The 15,692-nt window shown below is 36.2% G+C and overlaps 3 protein-coding genes across 3 annotated transcripts; 1 reads left to right on the top strand and 2 right to left on the bottom strand.

The window, feature by feature from the left end:
* The first annotated feature begins 349 nt into the window (after window positions 1-349).
* On the top strand, window positions 350-3,594 carry LOC136151221 (olfactory receptor 2H2-like). Its single transcript, XM_065912167.1, has 2 exons — window positions 350-1,260; window positions 3,462-3,594. The coding sequence occupies exons 1-2, from the start codon at window positions 350-352 to the stop codon at window positions 3,592-3,594; spliced, it is 1,044 nt and encodes a 347-aa protein (XP_065768239.1).
* A 2,822-nt stretch (window positions 3,595-6,416) lies between these two features.
* On the bottom strand, window positions 6,417-7,364 carry LOC136151220 (olfactory receptor 2W1-like). Its single transcript, XM_065912166.1, has one exon. The coding sequence runs from the start codon at window positions 7,362-7,364 to the stop codon at window positions 6,417-6,419; it is 948 nt and encodes a 315-aa protein (XP_065768238.1).
* A 5,833-nt stretch (window positions 7,365-13,197) lies between these two features.
* On the bottom strand, window positions 13,198-14,136 carry LOC136151219 (olfactory receptor 2W1-like). The gene has a single exon (XM_065912164.1). The coding sequence runs from the start codon at window positions 14,134-14,136 to the stop codon at window positions 13,198-13,200; it is 939 nt and encodes a 312-aa protein (XP_065768236.1).
* Between the last annotated feature and the right edge of the window lie 1,556 nt (window positions 14,137-15,692).

Raw genomic sequence — 15,692 nt, 5'->3', positions numbered from 1 at the left:
GAGCAAGGATAAAATAATCTCATAATACTTATCAAAGATATTTTGACTAGAAGGTATTCAGTATTTATTTATATAATATTTATAATATAAAGTTCTAATCAGATACAAAATATGAACAAGGTAGGAAAGATGATGAGAAAAATAAAGAAAATGAATTGTGGGTATGAATGATTAAAACAGATTACTAAATTTTGTATTTTTTTAAATATAGGAGGGAAAAAATCTCACCCTTGAGCCCTTGAGTAGAAAGTAATCAAATAATTCATACTGCCCTTCTCCCTGTCTCTGTACAGGCCTTTGAGCAACTACTTTTGAACCACTTCCTAAAAAGACAATTGCTCCAGAAGCTATGTTCACAATTTGTAATGACAGCCATAGTGATTTCATCCTCCTGGGCTTCTCTGACAAGCCATATTTGGAGAAGACACTTTTCTGGGTGATCCTGATCTTTTATTGCTTGACTATTTCAGGAAATTTGGTCATAATTTTTGCCTCCTTGAAGGATCCAAAACTCCACATCCCGCTGTATTACTTTCTTTCCAACCTATCTCTGCTAGATCTCTGTTTCACCAGCAGCTGTGTTCCACAGATGTTGGTTAATTTCTGGGGTCCAGAGAAGACCATCAGCTACACTGGCTGTGCCATTCAACTCTATGTCTTCCTGTGGCTTGGGGCCACTGAATGTGTCCTGCTTGTCGTCATGGCTGTGGACCGCTATGTGGCAGTATGTCATCCACTCCAATATACCACTATCATGCACCCAAAACTTTGTCTGCAGCTGGCAGTCCTAGCATGGGGGACTGGCCTGATTCAGTCTCTGATTCAGTCTCCTGCTACCCTCCGGTTACCTTTCTGCTCTAACCGGAGGGTGGATGACATTGTGTGTGAAGTTCCAGCCCTCATTCAAGTCTCTAGTGCAAATACCATCTATAATGAAATCCAGATGTCCATAGCCAGTATTATTCTCCTGGTGGTGCCCTTGATTATTATCCTTTCCTCTTACATTGCTGTTGCTAAAGCTGTGCTGAGAATAAAGTCAACTTCAGGCAAGAAGAAAGCATTTGGCACCTGCGCTTCTCATCTTCTTGTAGTCTCCCTCTTCTATGGCACTGTCACAGCTGTCTATCTTCAACCCAAGAGTCGCTACGCTCATGAAAAGGGCAAGTTTCTCACCCTTTTCTACACTGTTGTAACCCCGACTCTTAACCCACTCATCTACACTCTAAGGAACAAGGAGGTAAAGGGGGCACTAATAAGACTAGGGAGGAGGACCTGGGATATTTGGAATAACTAAAAATGTTGGACTTTTGCTTAACCTGAGAAGAGAGAATTACCTCATTCTCTCTGAGGTCTTCAAAAAAATCTGAAGATATACCTCCCAACCTTACAGTAGTAAAGAACTGCATTTTGTTCAAACTGAGACCCTTATTTGCTTCATGATGCTTATTTAGGCACAGTATGTGGTAGAAATTAATATATTTATTAGTCATATTAAAGAAAACATAATATAGTTGAATTGGGGCAACAAAAGAAACACAAGCTTGCAAAAGAAAAGACCAAGTAAAACGTCTCATGCCTTTACATTTATTTCTTTTTGCTTTGGTCTATTTTCCTCCAAACCCAACCACTCTATTCATCTAACCATCTAGTCCCAGCAAGGCTCCTAACATTTTCAGGGATTGTTTAATAAACACTCAGGAAATCTAATCAGTGATTCTTGGTTCTGAGTTACTTCTGCCTCCTTGCCTCAGTCTGTCCTTTGTCTACGTGTAATGTACCTAGAAATCCCCAGTGCCAAAGTATTTGCCAAGCAGAGGTCAGTACTTATTGTTCCCGGTACTGCTGCTGCTCTACAACCCGGTGTGTCCAAGTTTCTTAGTCTGAGCTCCAATATTATGGGCCACCAATTATGGGAATAGCCTTCTTTTTTCTTCATTCTGAGTCTCTGTCATAATTTTTATCAGATCCAATTCTTATTCATTCATCTCAGAGATATTTATTGATTTTTTAAATTAGGCTTCTATTTTATACCAGATCCTGGGTATATAATGGTAGATAAGATATAAAAATTCATCAAGGTTATGGAACTTACTGTCCAATGGTATAAAGAGATATTAAGCAAAATATTTTTATCAGCGTAATAGAGACTTGTTCTTCATCTCCTGCCTACGTCTGATCACTATGCCATGTGCCTTTTGAATATTATCCACCCACCAAAATTTATTTATTGATGCCTTTTAGCTACTGCTTATGAGTGTTCACTACTCTAGCTTATTTCACTGAAATCCAGGTATAAATTGTTGATTCTCCTGTAAATTGCCTAATCAAATATGTCTCCCATCTGCTTATGCCTAATTCATGATAGATGGAATTAGTATTAAGCTGTATTCCGTCCCATTTTCCTGTACTGATAAAATGTACCACTTGTTTCTGATTTGGAGATTTCATATCAAAATTTTTTAAAACTTAGATTCTTATTTTCAAACTTAAAAAACTACTGTTACTGAAACCAACAGTAAACTGGTCAGGAATGACATAATATTTCTCACTGTTGATAAGAGAACAATGGTTATATAATCATTTTGTTGTCTTTTCACTCAATTCAAAGATTAAAAAGAGTAAATGGGAAGAAATCTAAAAAGACAGATGTTGTTTTGTGATATTTTGCTTTAAGATTGTACAGCTGGAGCAGCTCTAGGAGTGATGAGATTTATGATGTGGACATAGTAATGAATTCTTGAGACTGAGAAGTGGTATTTACCTTCGAGATGGAAACAGGGATGCCAGCATTTTCAAAAGTTCATCTCACTTTTGACACAGCCTGAAATGATACCAAGGCCTTTAGTAAGAGGAAAGCTGTGCATCTGATGCCAAAATGTAAATGCATGTGGAGAGAGGCCATGATACCAGTAAATGAGAGCAGTAAGAAGGGAAGATATACAGTTCCTCAGACTTTAGAATTCATAAGATTCACATGGTATACTTGTTAAAAATTAAAGTACTTGTGTTTCATACTCAGAATTGCTGATTTAAAGCATCTGATTGTGCCCTGGGATGGACGTTTTAAACAACACCATAGGTGATTCTGATGCAAGCTGTCTGGGACCAACCGTGGGAAGTTCCAGACTAGATAGTTGCTCAGCCAAAATGACATGAGCTTCAAATGAATCCATGTATTTTAAAAATAGGAGCAAAGGGAAGAATGGTCTAGAAATAGAATAAAACCAATAGCTCAAATCCCGCTTTCTGAAGAAGTGAGCGTGGGATTATTTTCTCATAAGGGAGTTGTGCTTGAAATACTGTCTTCAAAAGAGGGTCTCAATTCAGTTAACACAGGAACTGAAAAATAAAGGTATAGAAAATGTTAACTAAATTATTTGAGGATATAGGTGAATTATTAATTATGGGACAGGCGATCCCAATGGTACATCAGAAGGTTTTAGGAAAGATAAGGGCAGGTATGTGGGAAAGGAAAGGGATTCCACTAAGGGAATAACAGCATGGAAAAACGTAGATCATCAAAATGCATTTACATTTTGGGAGATGAGTAAAGAAACAGTGATCAGAGGCCCTGTGGACTTAGCTTTGCACTGACATTTTTGTTGATATGATTTTTTTCCGCTCTAACCACAAATTTTTATGGAATGTATACTGAGATCCAGGCACTGTTATAAAACCACAAAAAAGTCAGAAAATATTGATTCCTTTATGGATATTCTAGATAATAATCAATATTTCCTTGTATAAGTCACTAATTCAGGAAAAGATTGGCTATATTATGGATTCAGGCATTTTATTCCTTTGAAATTTAGTGTCATATTCTGGCACATGTGTTGTAGATGGTGGTAGATTGAAACTTCTGATGGTTGCATGGTAAGTTCTGTTTATATTTTGTCCTGTAATCCACCCGAAGTCCTGAACATAGGACCTGCTAGAGGACAGGAACGTATGTTCACCAGTATAAAAACCATAATCAGTGGTATGTTCATATACGTACCTGTGTTTGTTTGCATGTCTGCCTTTTTTAGTGTGTAGCCATAGAAATTCAGCTATATGTGAAAAAAGTAACACTTAAAACATGGCTATTATAAAAGTTATAAATCTTGCCCTTTTTCAGGTTAACAGTAGGAGAATTCAGTAAAAATAGCATTTGAAAGAGCAAATAAGAACAATAAAAGCAAAAGTCACTAATCATCAGAGAAATATTTGAGAGTATAGACACCACAATTTTTATTAACAATTGGGCTTAATTTTACCTTTTGGATTCTTTTCTCTCTCTATCAAGATAGCCTATACTTTAACAGCAATATTATTATTCTGAAAAAACATTCAAATGCCTATTTCATCTGCCTTTGAATGTTACTGGATTTTTTACCTGTTAATATATTATTTATACTTAAAACCCGATTCAACTGTTAAAATGTATTATGCCCTCCTCAATGCATTTTATTCTTTTATTAATGAACTGCCTAGAAAATTTTATCAAAATTCACGTTTCTGTGATACTAGCTTGAGGATGGAATCATCTGACTCATACTGTGTGGTCAGTGCTGAAATATTTCAGCTTCTTGATAAAGCTTGAACTGAACTATAAGGAAAACACTAAAGAATGGAGCATGATTTATAGAATAGGAATGATGAGTGAGGGCTTTTTCTTTTACTTTTCATCCATTTTTAACTTGAGGTGTAGTTAATTTACACTGTTGTGTTAGTTTCAGGTATACAGTCAAGTGATTCAATTATATATATGTATATATCTGAATATATATAATATATATGAGCGTATATATATATATATTCAGATTCTTTTCCATTTGGGTTATAGACTGTTATAAGATATTGAATATAATTGCCTGTGCTTTACAGTAGGTCTTTGTTTATCTATTTTATACATAGTAGTGTATATATATTAATCCCAAATTCTACTTTAGCTCCCCGCATCCCCTTTGGTAACCATGAGTTCGTTTTCTATGTCTGTGAGTGTATTTCTCATGTTTTGTAAAAAAGTTTGTTTGTATCATTTTTTAAGATTCCACATATAAGTGATATCATATAATTATCTTTGTCTGACTTATTTTACTTAGTGTTATAATGTCTAAGTCATCCATGTTGCTGCAAATGGCATTATTCTTTTTTTTTTTTTTTACTCATTTTTTATGGCTGAGTAATAACCTATGGACTGCAAGATCAAACCAGTCAATCCTAAAGGAAATCAGTCCTGGATATTCATTGGAATGACTGATGCTGAAGCTGAAATGTCAATACTTTGGCCACCTTATGTGAAGAACTGACTCTTTGGAAAAGACCCTGATGCTGGGAAAGATTGAAGGCAGGAGGAAAAGGGGATGACAGAGGATGAGATGGTTGGATGGCATCACTGACTCAATGGACATGAGTTTGAATAAGCTCCGGGAGTTGGTGATGAACAGGGAAGCCTGGTGTGCTGCAGTCCATAGAGTCACAAAGAGTCGGACAAGACTGGACAACTGAACAACAACAATAACCTATATTAAAATAACCTATAACACATATACCAGAGCTTCTTTATCTATTTTTCTGTCAATGGACATTTAGGTTGCTTCCATGTCTTGGCTATTGTAACTTGTGCTGCTATGAGCACTGGTTGGTGGAGCAGGAAATGGAAACCCACTCCAGTATTCTTGCCTGGGAAACCCCATGAAGAGAGGAGCCTGGAGAACTGCAGTCCATAGGGTTGTAAAGAGTCAGACATGACTGGGCACATACACACACGTGAGCACTGGGGTGCATATATTTCTTTTTTTGAATTAGAGTTTTCTCCAGATACATGCCCATATAATAACTCTATTTTTAGTTTTTAAAGGAACCTCCATACTTATTTCAATTGTGGCTGCTCCAACTTACATTCCCATCAACAGGTTCAGTTCAATTCAGTTCAGTCGCTCAGTCGTGTTGGACTCTTTGCGACCCCATGAATCGCAGTATGCCAGGCCTCCCTATCTATCACCAACTCCCAGAGTTTACTCAAACTCATGCCCATCGAGTCGGTATTGCCATCCAGCCATCTCATCCAGTGTAAGAGAGTTCCTTTTTTCTCCACATCCTCTCCAACATTTATTATCTGTAGACTTTTAAATGATGACCATTCTTACCAGTGTGAGGTGATACCTCATTGTAATTTTGACTTGGATTTCTCTAATCATTGATGATTTTGAGCATCTATTCATGTGCCTGTTGGCCATTAGCTAGTGACTTTGAAAGGCATTTTTAGTTTAGAATCAGCCCTTGGGATTATAGGACACGGACATTAAAATATACGCACATTTTTCTAGGTATTATTTTTACTTTTAAGTAATGGCTCTACTAAAATAATTTCACAAGGAATTAAAAGTTACACGGGGCCAATTTCTTTATTGGAAATGCCTTGTGAAAAGATATTAGTGTCCTATTGTTTCTCCAGAAAGTTTTTCTTTTCTAATCAGCCTCTTCATGGCCCCCTTGAGCTCCTTATTCCTTAGTGTATAGATCAGTGGGTTCAAGCTGGGAGTAACAATGGAATAAAAGATACTGAGTAGTTTACCCTCATCCTGAGATGGACTATTTCCTGGTTGGATGTACATGTAGATAACAGTCCCATAGAAGATGGATACCACAATGAGATGGGAGGAACAGGTCCCAAATGCTTTTTGTCTCCCGGCTGCAGATTTGATCTTGAGCACAGCTACAGCAATGAAGCTATATGAAACCAGAATGAGAAGAAGCGGTGGGAGGAAAATAAAAAAACACAATGCAAATAAGATTTCTTCCATGACTGTGGTGTCCACACATGCAATTTTGACCATTGCAGATATCTCACAGAAATAGTGATCCAGGTGGTGGTTTTCACATCGAGGAAGACTCATAGCATAGGGAGAGAGTATCATGCAATTAATGATACCAATTATCCAGGTCATGGTCACTAGGCCTTGACAGAGTTGAGGGTTCATTATTGTCATATAATGTAGAGGTTTGCAGACAGCATTGTATCTGTCATAGGACATCACAGCCAGGAGCATGCATTCAACTGTGCATAATGTCACATCGATGAAAAGTTGAAAGGCACAGCCACTGAAAGAGATTTTTTTGTCTTTACCCCAAACATTGACCAACATCTGTGGGACTATATTTGTGGTATAACAGAGATCCAAGATGGCCAAATTTCTAAGGAAGAAGTACATAGGAATTTGGAGACGTTCATCTAGTAATGGCAGCAGGATGATGGCGATATTTCCTATCAAGGCAATAGTGTAGAAGAAAAAGACAACCCCAGAGAGGATCATCTCCAGTTGAGGCTGCCCAGGGAAACCAAGGAGTATAAAACCACCAAAGTAGCTATCATTGATCATTTTCTTATTTCCTTAATATCAGCTGTGAAAATAAAATATTAACATATTGGAAACCATAGTGAGTATGTTTTTAAACAATATTACAGGTATATATTGCTAAGATAAACATCACACAATTAAAAAATTAGTATTTAAATCTCAAATTATTCTAGCTTTCCTGTTTATCCAATTTGGTATAAAATTTATTTAAAGGGCAATTTGCCTCCAGAGTTTATACTTTCATGTACTTTGTCTCCTATGTCAAGGCAGAAAACTGAGAAGTCTCAGAAGAAAATCCTGAGAAAAATGGTTGAATGAAGCCAGATGAACTTCCCTTTACAAATCAGGATGGTGAAAGGGGCTTGGGAATTTGCAACCAATTGTTGCCTCCTTCATCCAAGGATTCATAGAAAATGAAGGCTGCATAACTGTTATGACTTTTCCAATAGTTACGCAGAAAGGTTCAATCCTGCTGTCCATGTTCACTCTGCTATATAAATCTTCTGATCTTATATTTTAAAATGCAGACTTTCCTTTTGGCTAAAAACTTGTATTTCCAAACAATATTTTTCTTTTTCCATCCCTCCCCAGAAAGAGCATTCTCCCTCTTTCATTGCAGACATCACTTTTTCTTTTTTTAAAAAAATTGCTATTTATTTTAACTGGAGGCTAATTACTTTACAATATTGTGGTTCAACTGTACTTTTGATTCCAAATTATATCATTTCCTATTACCTAATTCTTTTAAAATGTACCCATTTCTTAGTTTTATACTCAATCATTAATATTTATTTGTGTCCTATCCCTCATCTTACAGGAGCTCCAGTTCTACTACTTATGCATTTAAAAAGTTAAACAACTTCAGGAGAGGGGATCATGTTATTTTTATGTTTATATCCCTAGTGACTTTTCTCAGGATTAGCACAGAAAAAAATCTGTAAACACTTGATGTTGGTCCAAAGAGGCTTTGATGACCACACATGGACACTTCTTTTCCTATCTAACAAAACTAGTGTCTTTTTTCAAACTCATTTCTGCTATGAAAATGTCTCTCAAGCACACAAATGCATTCCTAGTTTCTAAACTGGTGGTCTTTTCTAAATTATTTTTCTGCTTGAATTCTCTATGGCAGGTAAATGCCTTCTATATTAGACCTGTCCTTTGCCGTCATAAATGGTTCTTTTCAATTTTTCACTACCATTTCCCTCAGTGGAATTTCCATTCTTTTCCTCCTTTCTTCCTGTATTTATAAACAACATTCTCTAATGGATCTCCTTTCCCCCATAGTTCCTCTGCCTATGTGACTTCAGTTACTAATTCTGTATACATAACTACGAATTCTATTTTTTCTGGTCCCTTCATCTTTTGCAGCTTCAAATTTACAAATTTAGCTAATTTGTGGGGATTTCCACTGGGTTTTACTCCCATATCAATCACACATGCAAAATGAATTCATTCTGTTTTATATCTTATAACAAAAGCTTTTAATCCATAGAGCTACCTCATAAGGTATCTCCTAGGTTCTTAACAAATGCTTGTTAAAATAAATTTATGAATTTGGGGCGTAGAAATTAAAAACACAAATACACATTTTCATGTGAAATCAATTTAGGATTTAATGTATGTTTCAAATTTTGAAGAAAAGAAATTGTTATAGAAACCAGAAACTTTCATGCAAATTCTTTAAATTGGAAGTCTTATCAAATGTTTTAAAAACAGCATAATTTCTTTTCCCCACTTACCCTAATTAAGCTTAGGGAGCTTTTCTGCGGTGGTGATTTAACCAAGGACTTTCTGGATGAGAAAAATCTAACTCTTCTAAAGTAGGAAAAGTTTCTTTGTTTCTTTCCCTAAATAAGACTGAATATGTAATTCTTCATTACATAGCTCATTATACCAATCCTCCCACTTGCCATTGAGATCCTATGTGATAGTGGCCGGAGGCAGCCACTGCCTGTCATCTTTCGTAGTTTATGTACCCATTCAAGAAGAATCTTCCCATTATACATTTCAGAGAAGAAAACACCTTCAGTGTGAAAGATAACAAGTAGTTTTCCCTAACCAGCAGTGATAAAATTTGTTGAGTCTGGGAAGACCTTGGGGACACTAGGTTACTCATTAACAATTAAATATGTATTGTATAATTATCCAAGGAAGAAGATCATTAAAAAAAAAAAAAATCTCCCAGGAGAAACTCCCCGAGTTAATACTATTAATATAAGATTAAATAAGTAACGACAATTTTACAAGTCAGTATACATTTCTTATATGTGGTTTGATCAATAAAATACTTTTATTGATGGCTTTATTATTCTACTTTATATGGGAGAACATTGCTTGTCAAGAAGTTATAGATTATCACAAGGTAACAGACATAATGAACAATACAGATGAGACACACAAACCTATATATGATAGTTATTGTAGTTTTTATATTTTCTATCACCTCTAATTTGTATACCCTAACTTTCAAATATATTTTCATAACAATGAAATACCCAATTTTGGCAAAGAAGGACAATTTCAGCAATAGGTGAGCCCATAGAAGTGTACCAGACTCACTACCACAGACAGAAAGGGTGAGAAAATTATGGTGCAATCATTGGATAGCTTTAAGATTGCAAACCATAATTTATTAAACATTTGCCTGTTACTTCCATTGAGGGCACACTGATCAATTACACACTCCCTGGAAATTGCCATTTTATATGTATGTAATTCCAAAAAATATTCAGCAGTTTTTGCTGTTGAATAGTTTTAGTAATGACATCAGAAAATGTAAGCATTGTCAGTGATCCTAAGATTATTTGTAATGGCAGATTAAAACTCTATTATTAGTATGATGAAAAATCATTACTTCTCCTTCTCTGAGAAACTGCCTCAACAAGGAAAATAATAAAAGCATAAATGCAAACTTCATTTCAAAATCTGACCTCTGAAACATAGATCATAAAATACAAAAATATTCTGGAATTAGAGAAGGCCAGACAGGTGTGGAGCAATGCAGGTAAAGGATGCCCACTACTGCAAATAGCTGAAAGAACCCATATGTCTGTGGATATGGCCTGTGGTAAATTATCTGACTCATTAAAACAACAGGAACAGGAAATGAGGCATTATCAATGGGAGAGTTCCTAACCCTGAAATGACTTCTAGAAGAAGTTAAGAAGAAACCACTGAGCTAAATGATATTTGAAAGATACAGTCTATTGTTTGATCACTGGACATGAGTAAGACTGCACTGTGAAAAGACTTAATGTAGAAAATCTTAGTTGACAGCATAAAATTATAGCCTAGAAAACTCACTTCTACACACAACCCTGGGTCTGAAGGAACATTCATTTTTTAATTTAATTTTTGTTTTATATTGGAGTATAGTTAATTTACAATATTGAATAGAATTCCCTGTACTGTACAGTAGGTCCTTGTAGATTATCTATTTTATATATAGTAGTGTATATATGTTAATGCCGAACTCCTATTTATTCCTCCCCCTGCTTTTCCCTTTGGTGACCGTAGTTTGTTTTCTCTGTCTATGGGTCTGTTTCTGCTCTGTAAATAAGTTCATTTATATCACTTGTATGTAGAATCTTAAAAAAAAAAAAAAAGTGTTACTATGAAGCAGACTCCAGACTTCATTTAGATCTCACCAGTTACTACCTTAGTGTCCTCTTTCTGTTCCAGGATCCAATCTAGGATGCCAAATTGCATTTACTGTTATATCTCACTATCTTCTGGTCTGTGACAGTTTCTGTCTCCTTTTTTCCCATTTTTAAAATGATGTTGACAGTTGACAGTTTTGAGGCATACTGTGAGGTATTTTACAGAACGTCCCTCAGTTCATTCTGTTTTAGTATTTTTCTCATGATTAGAGTGGGACTATGGATTTTTAGAAAGACCACTGCAGAGGTACCATCTGTCCTGGTATTCTTGTCATATCATCTCAGTGGTACATGTAACAGCACACTCATAGAAACAAGTAGAATAGTGAGGAACTGGAAACACATGCTCAGAAACAGGAATAAATTTAGTATCTTTTGTTATATCTGTATATAAGGTATTTCATAGTCATTTTAAATTATGATATAGGTTAATATTTTTAAACATAAAAAAGTAGATTGAAAAGCAGGAGACATAGCAATATTTCATTTACTAATTACAAAATATCTTTATGAATATGTGGTTTAAAAACTCTGCACACTGCCTCACAACAACCCTACGGGAAAGACACTGTGGTCCCAGAACCTGCCTCTGAGGGCCCTGAGACCCACGGCTGTAATAGCTGTGTACCCTTTATCAATAGGAGCCAATATCCACACCCACATGGAGGTCAACCCTAGGACCTGGGAAGCAGAAAAACATTTTCCATCAGAAGGAGTATCTGTTTTTCAAAGGCATGATATACGTGATGGGGCTAATGATGTCTCCTAGATTTATTGCAAAGAGTAAATAAGATAACAGGTGTGAAAGTAGATGACTGAAAAGGTAATTGCAGATGTTGGCCTTGGGAAGAGTGGGTCATATGGGGGAGGGCATTCTGCTGAGAAAAATCCTGTTCTTCCTTTAAATCTTTTTTGTGGACACATGGACTCACTTTTTCAGATTTAACCCTCTGCCTGTTGGTTGCCTGAGCTCATAGTCTAGAGGCCTTCCTTTCCAAAATGGGACCTAACCAAACTTAAAAGCTTTGCACAGCAAAGGAAACCATAAACAAGATGAAAACAGAGCCCTCAGAATGGCAGAATATATTTGCAAATGAAGAAACTGAAAGGGATTAATCGCCAAAATATACAAACACCTCATGCAACTCAATATCAAAAACAAAACAACCCAATCAAAAGTTGTGTGGAAAGCCTAAATAGACATTTCTCCAAATAAAAAAAAAAAGAGAACATTTCAGTGACCAGTAAAATCACCTTTACTTGTGCCAGTTTTTCCAAATACCAGAGCAAGAATTTTACCTTTTCTCAAAACAGGTGCCACGGTAATACCCCCATGCTGACCCCTAAAATAAGAAATTTGGAAAATCAGTGGGAAAAATAAAAGCATTAATATTGATATCTTAAAGATGGTTAGTGGTATGTGACATAAAATGCCTTTCATTTTGTGATCACAATTACTTTTTGGAGTAATTATATGGGTAGAGGAAAATACCAAAGGAAAGAAATTTTTTGATGTGGTCAATTAACATTGCATCACTATGAAGATGATTGATAACTAGAACTCTTGATCTTCTTAGTTAATAGTGGTTTTACTGCTGTCAGTAAAGAACTGCTTCTAACCCCTTAAAATTATGAGAATATCTAGTTAGCATAATGAAAGGAAAGTATTACAATTAACTGAGAAATGTAATTAAAATTTGGACATGTATAATCTAAAAGAATCAGAGCATACTATAAATTAGTTTTAGTTTTGGTGCCTCAGTTTACAACTTATTTTAAATATTTTTTGTACATGTATCATCATACATTAGTTATTCAATAATGCATTAGATTTGATAATAATTTTCTGTATATTTCATGAGTACTTCTCTCAGGTGAGAAGTGACTTCCCTGGTAGCTCAGATGGTAAAGAGTCTGCCTGCAGTGCTGGAGACTCGGGTTCAATCCCTGGGTCAGGATGATCCCCGGAGAAGAAAATGGCAACCCACTCCAGTATTCTTGCCTGAGAATCCCATGGACAGAGGAGTCTGGCAGACTGCAGTCCATGGGGTTGCAAAGAGTTGGACATGACTGAGTGACTTCACTTTCATGTTCTTTATCTCAGGTGATGACACAACATAAATTGTCTACATATAAAAGTTGTAAAGGACACATTTCCATACTGGAAATTTCTGGGAGGAAGAATCAGTGTCCTATTGTTTCCACAGAACTTGCTTTTTCCCAATCAGTCTCTTTATGGCCCCCTTGAACTCCTTATTCCTCAGAGTATAGATCAGTGGGTTCATGCTGGGAGTAACAATGGAATAAAAGATACTGAGAAGTTTACCCTCATTTTGATTTGGACTGTTTCCTGGCTGGATGTACATATAGACTACAGTTCCATAGAAGATGGATACCACAATGAGATGGGAGGAACAGTTTCCAAATGCTTTTTGCCTCCCCGTTGCAGATTTGATCTTGAGTACAGCTACAGCAATGAAGCAATAAGAAACCAAAGTGAGAAGAAGAGGAGCAAGAACTATAATCAGGCACATGGCAAATGTGGTTACCTCCATGGCTGTCGTGTCCACACATGCAATCTTGATCATTGCAGACATTTCACAAAAGAAGTGATCCAGGTGGTGATTTCCACATCGAGGAAGACTCAAGGCATAGGGAGAAAGTATTATGCAATTAATAACACCAACTACCCAGGCAGTGCCTACAAGGCTCTGGCAAAGTTGGGAGTTCATTATGGTCATATAGTGCAGAGGCTTGCAGATAGCACTGAACCTGTCATAAGACATAACAGCCAGAAGGATGCATTCAACTGAGGAGAGAACCATATCAATGAAAAGTTGGAAAGCACAGCCACCAAAGGTAATTCTCTTGTCTTTGCCCCAGATGTTGACCAACATCTGAGGGACTATGTTTGTGGTATAGCAGAGATCCAAAATGGCCAAACTTCTAAGGAAGAAGTACATGGGAGTTTGGAGATGGTCATCAAGAAAAGACAGTAGGATGATGGCCATATTTCCCATCAGGGCAATGATGTAGAAGAAAAATACAACCCAAGAAATAATCATCTCCATCTGAGGCTGGCCTGTGAATCCAAGGAGTATAAATCCACCAAAGTAGCTGTCATTGATCATTCTTTTTTCTTAATAGCAATTCTGAAAGTAGAATTATCAATATAATAGAAATCATATGGGCATAATCAGAAACTTCACTATCAGATTCAAATCAGGATTATATGAATGATATAGATAACAGCTTTATTATCAAACACATAAATGTATTTTTTTCAGTGATACAAATAATATAAAATTTAAGGTATGACAGTAAATAAACAGGGGAAACAGAGTCAGACTTTATTTTTGGGGGCTCCAAAATCACTACAGATGGTGACTGCAGCCATGAAATTAAAAGACGCTTACTCCTTGGAAGGAAAGTTATGACCAACCTAGACAGCATATTAAAAAACAGAGACATTACTTTGCCATTACTTTGCCAACCTTGCCATCTGGTCAAGGCTATGGTTTTTCCAGTGGTCATGTATGGATGTGAGAGTTGGACTGTGAAGAAAGCTGAACGTCAAAAAATTGATGCTTTTGAACTGTAGTGCTGGAGAAGACTCTTGAGAGTCCCTTGAACTTCAAGGAGATCCAACAGTCCATCTTAAAGGAGATTAGTTCTGGATGTTCATTGGAAGGACTGATGCTGAAGCTGAAACTCCAATACTTTGGCCACCTCATGCGAAGAGTTGACTCATTGGAAAAGACCCTGATGCTGGGAGAGATTGGGGGCAGGAGGAGAAGGGGACGACAGAGGATGAGATGGCTGGATGTCATCACCGACTCAACGGACATGAGTTTGAGTAAAGTCCGGGAGTTGGTGATGGACAGGGAGGCCTGGCGTGCTGTGTTTCATGGGGTCGCAAAGAGTCGGACATGACTGAGCGACTGAACTGAACTGAACTGAATAGATTATTACATCAAATATATAATGAAATGTCTAAATGTGGATTATAATGGAGAGATTGACAAAACCTAGAAATCTACATCAATGACTGGAGTGTTTAAAAGAGAACTTTGCTCAATTTAATGTCATTTAATGTGATTCTTTATTGAAAGAATTTTCTTTGTGCCTATAATATAGCATAGCAGTGCATGCTAAAAGATGAATAACTTAAATCATTAGCTTTGTTTTATCTTTTAAAATATAATTATTTTATGTAGATCCCATTAAGAAACAAAGTCATTAATATTAAATAAAGCAGAATAATTTCTGATTCTGTCTGAAGAAAAGTTTCTTGGAGTTATTTTCAAATATAGAGATTCCTGGTACTTCTCTAAAAAGTTTAATTAATTTATTGATTAATTGACTGGGAGATAAGTACAATAACCATTCTTATTATTCTAACAACCACAGGAAGGTAGAAATCTGTTATCAGCCTGCTTCTTTTACCCCATTATTATAAAATAATTACAATAAAGCTTGAAATATGTGTTTACATGTCAGGAACAGTATACCCTAAAATGAGGGAAATATAATAATATCACTTATATCAACATTATTCCCTATTCTGTCACTTTATTTTAGTGAGCACTCTGATTTATAACCAGGTCTTTCTTTCTCAAGGACCTTCTCTTCACCACCATGCATGTGTCTTTTTGCAGATAACCTCCCACTTTCTTTCTCAAAAAAG

This window comes from Muntiacus reevesi, chromosome 20 (assembly GCF_963930625.1).
Source record: "Muntiacus reevesi chromosome 20, mMunRee1.1, whole genome shotgun sequence".
Taxonomy (NCBI): domain Eukaryota; kingdom Metazoa; phylum Chordata; class Mammalia; order Artiodactyla; family Cervidae; genus Muntiacus; species Muntiacus reevesi.
This window is presented reverse-complemented; position numbering and strand designations above follow the sequence as displayed.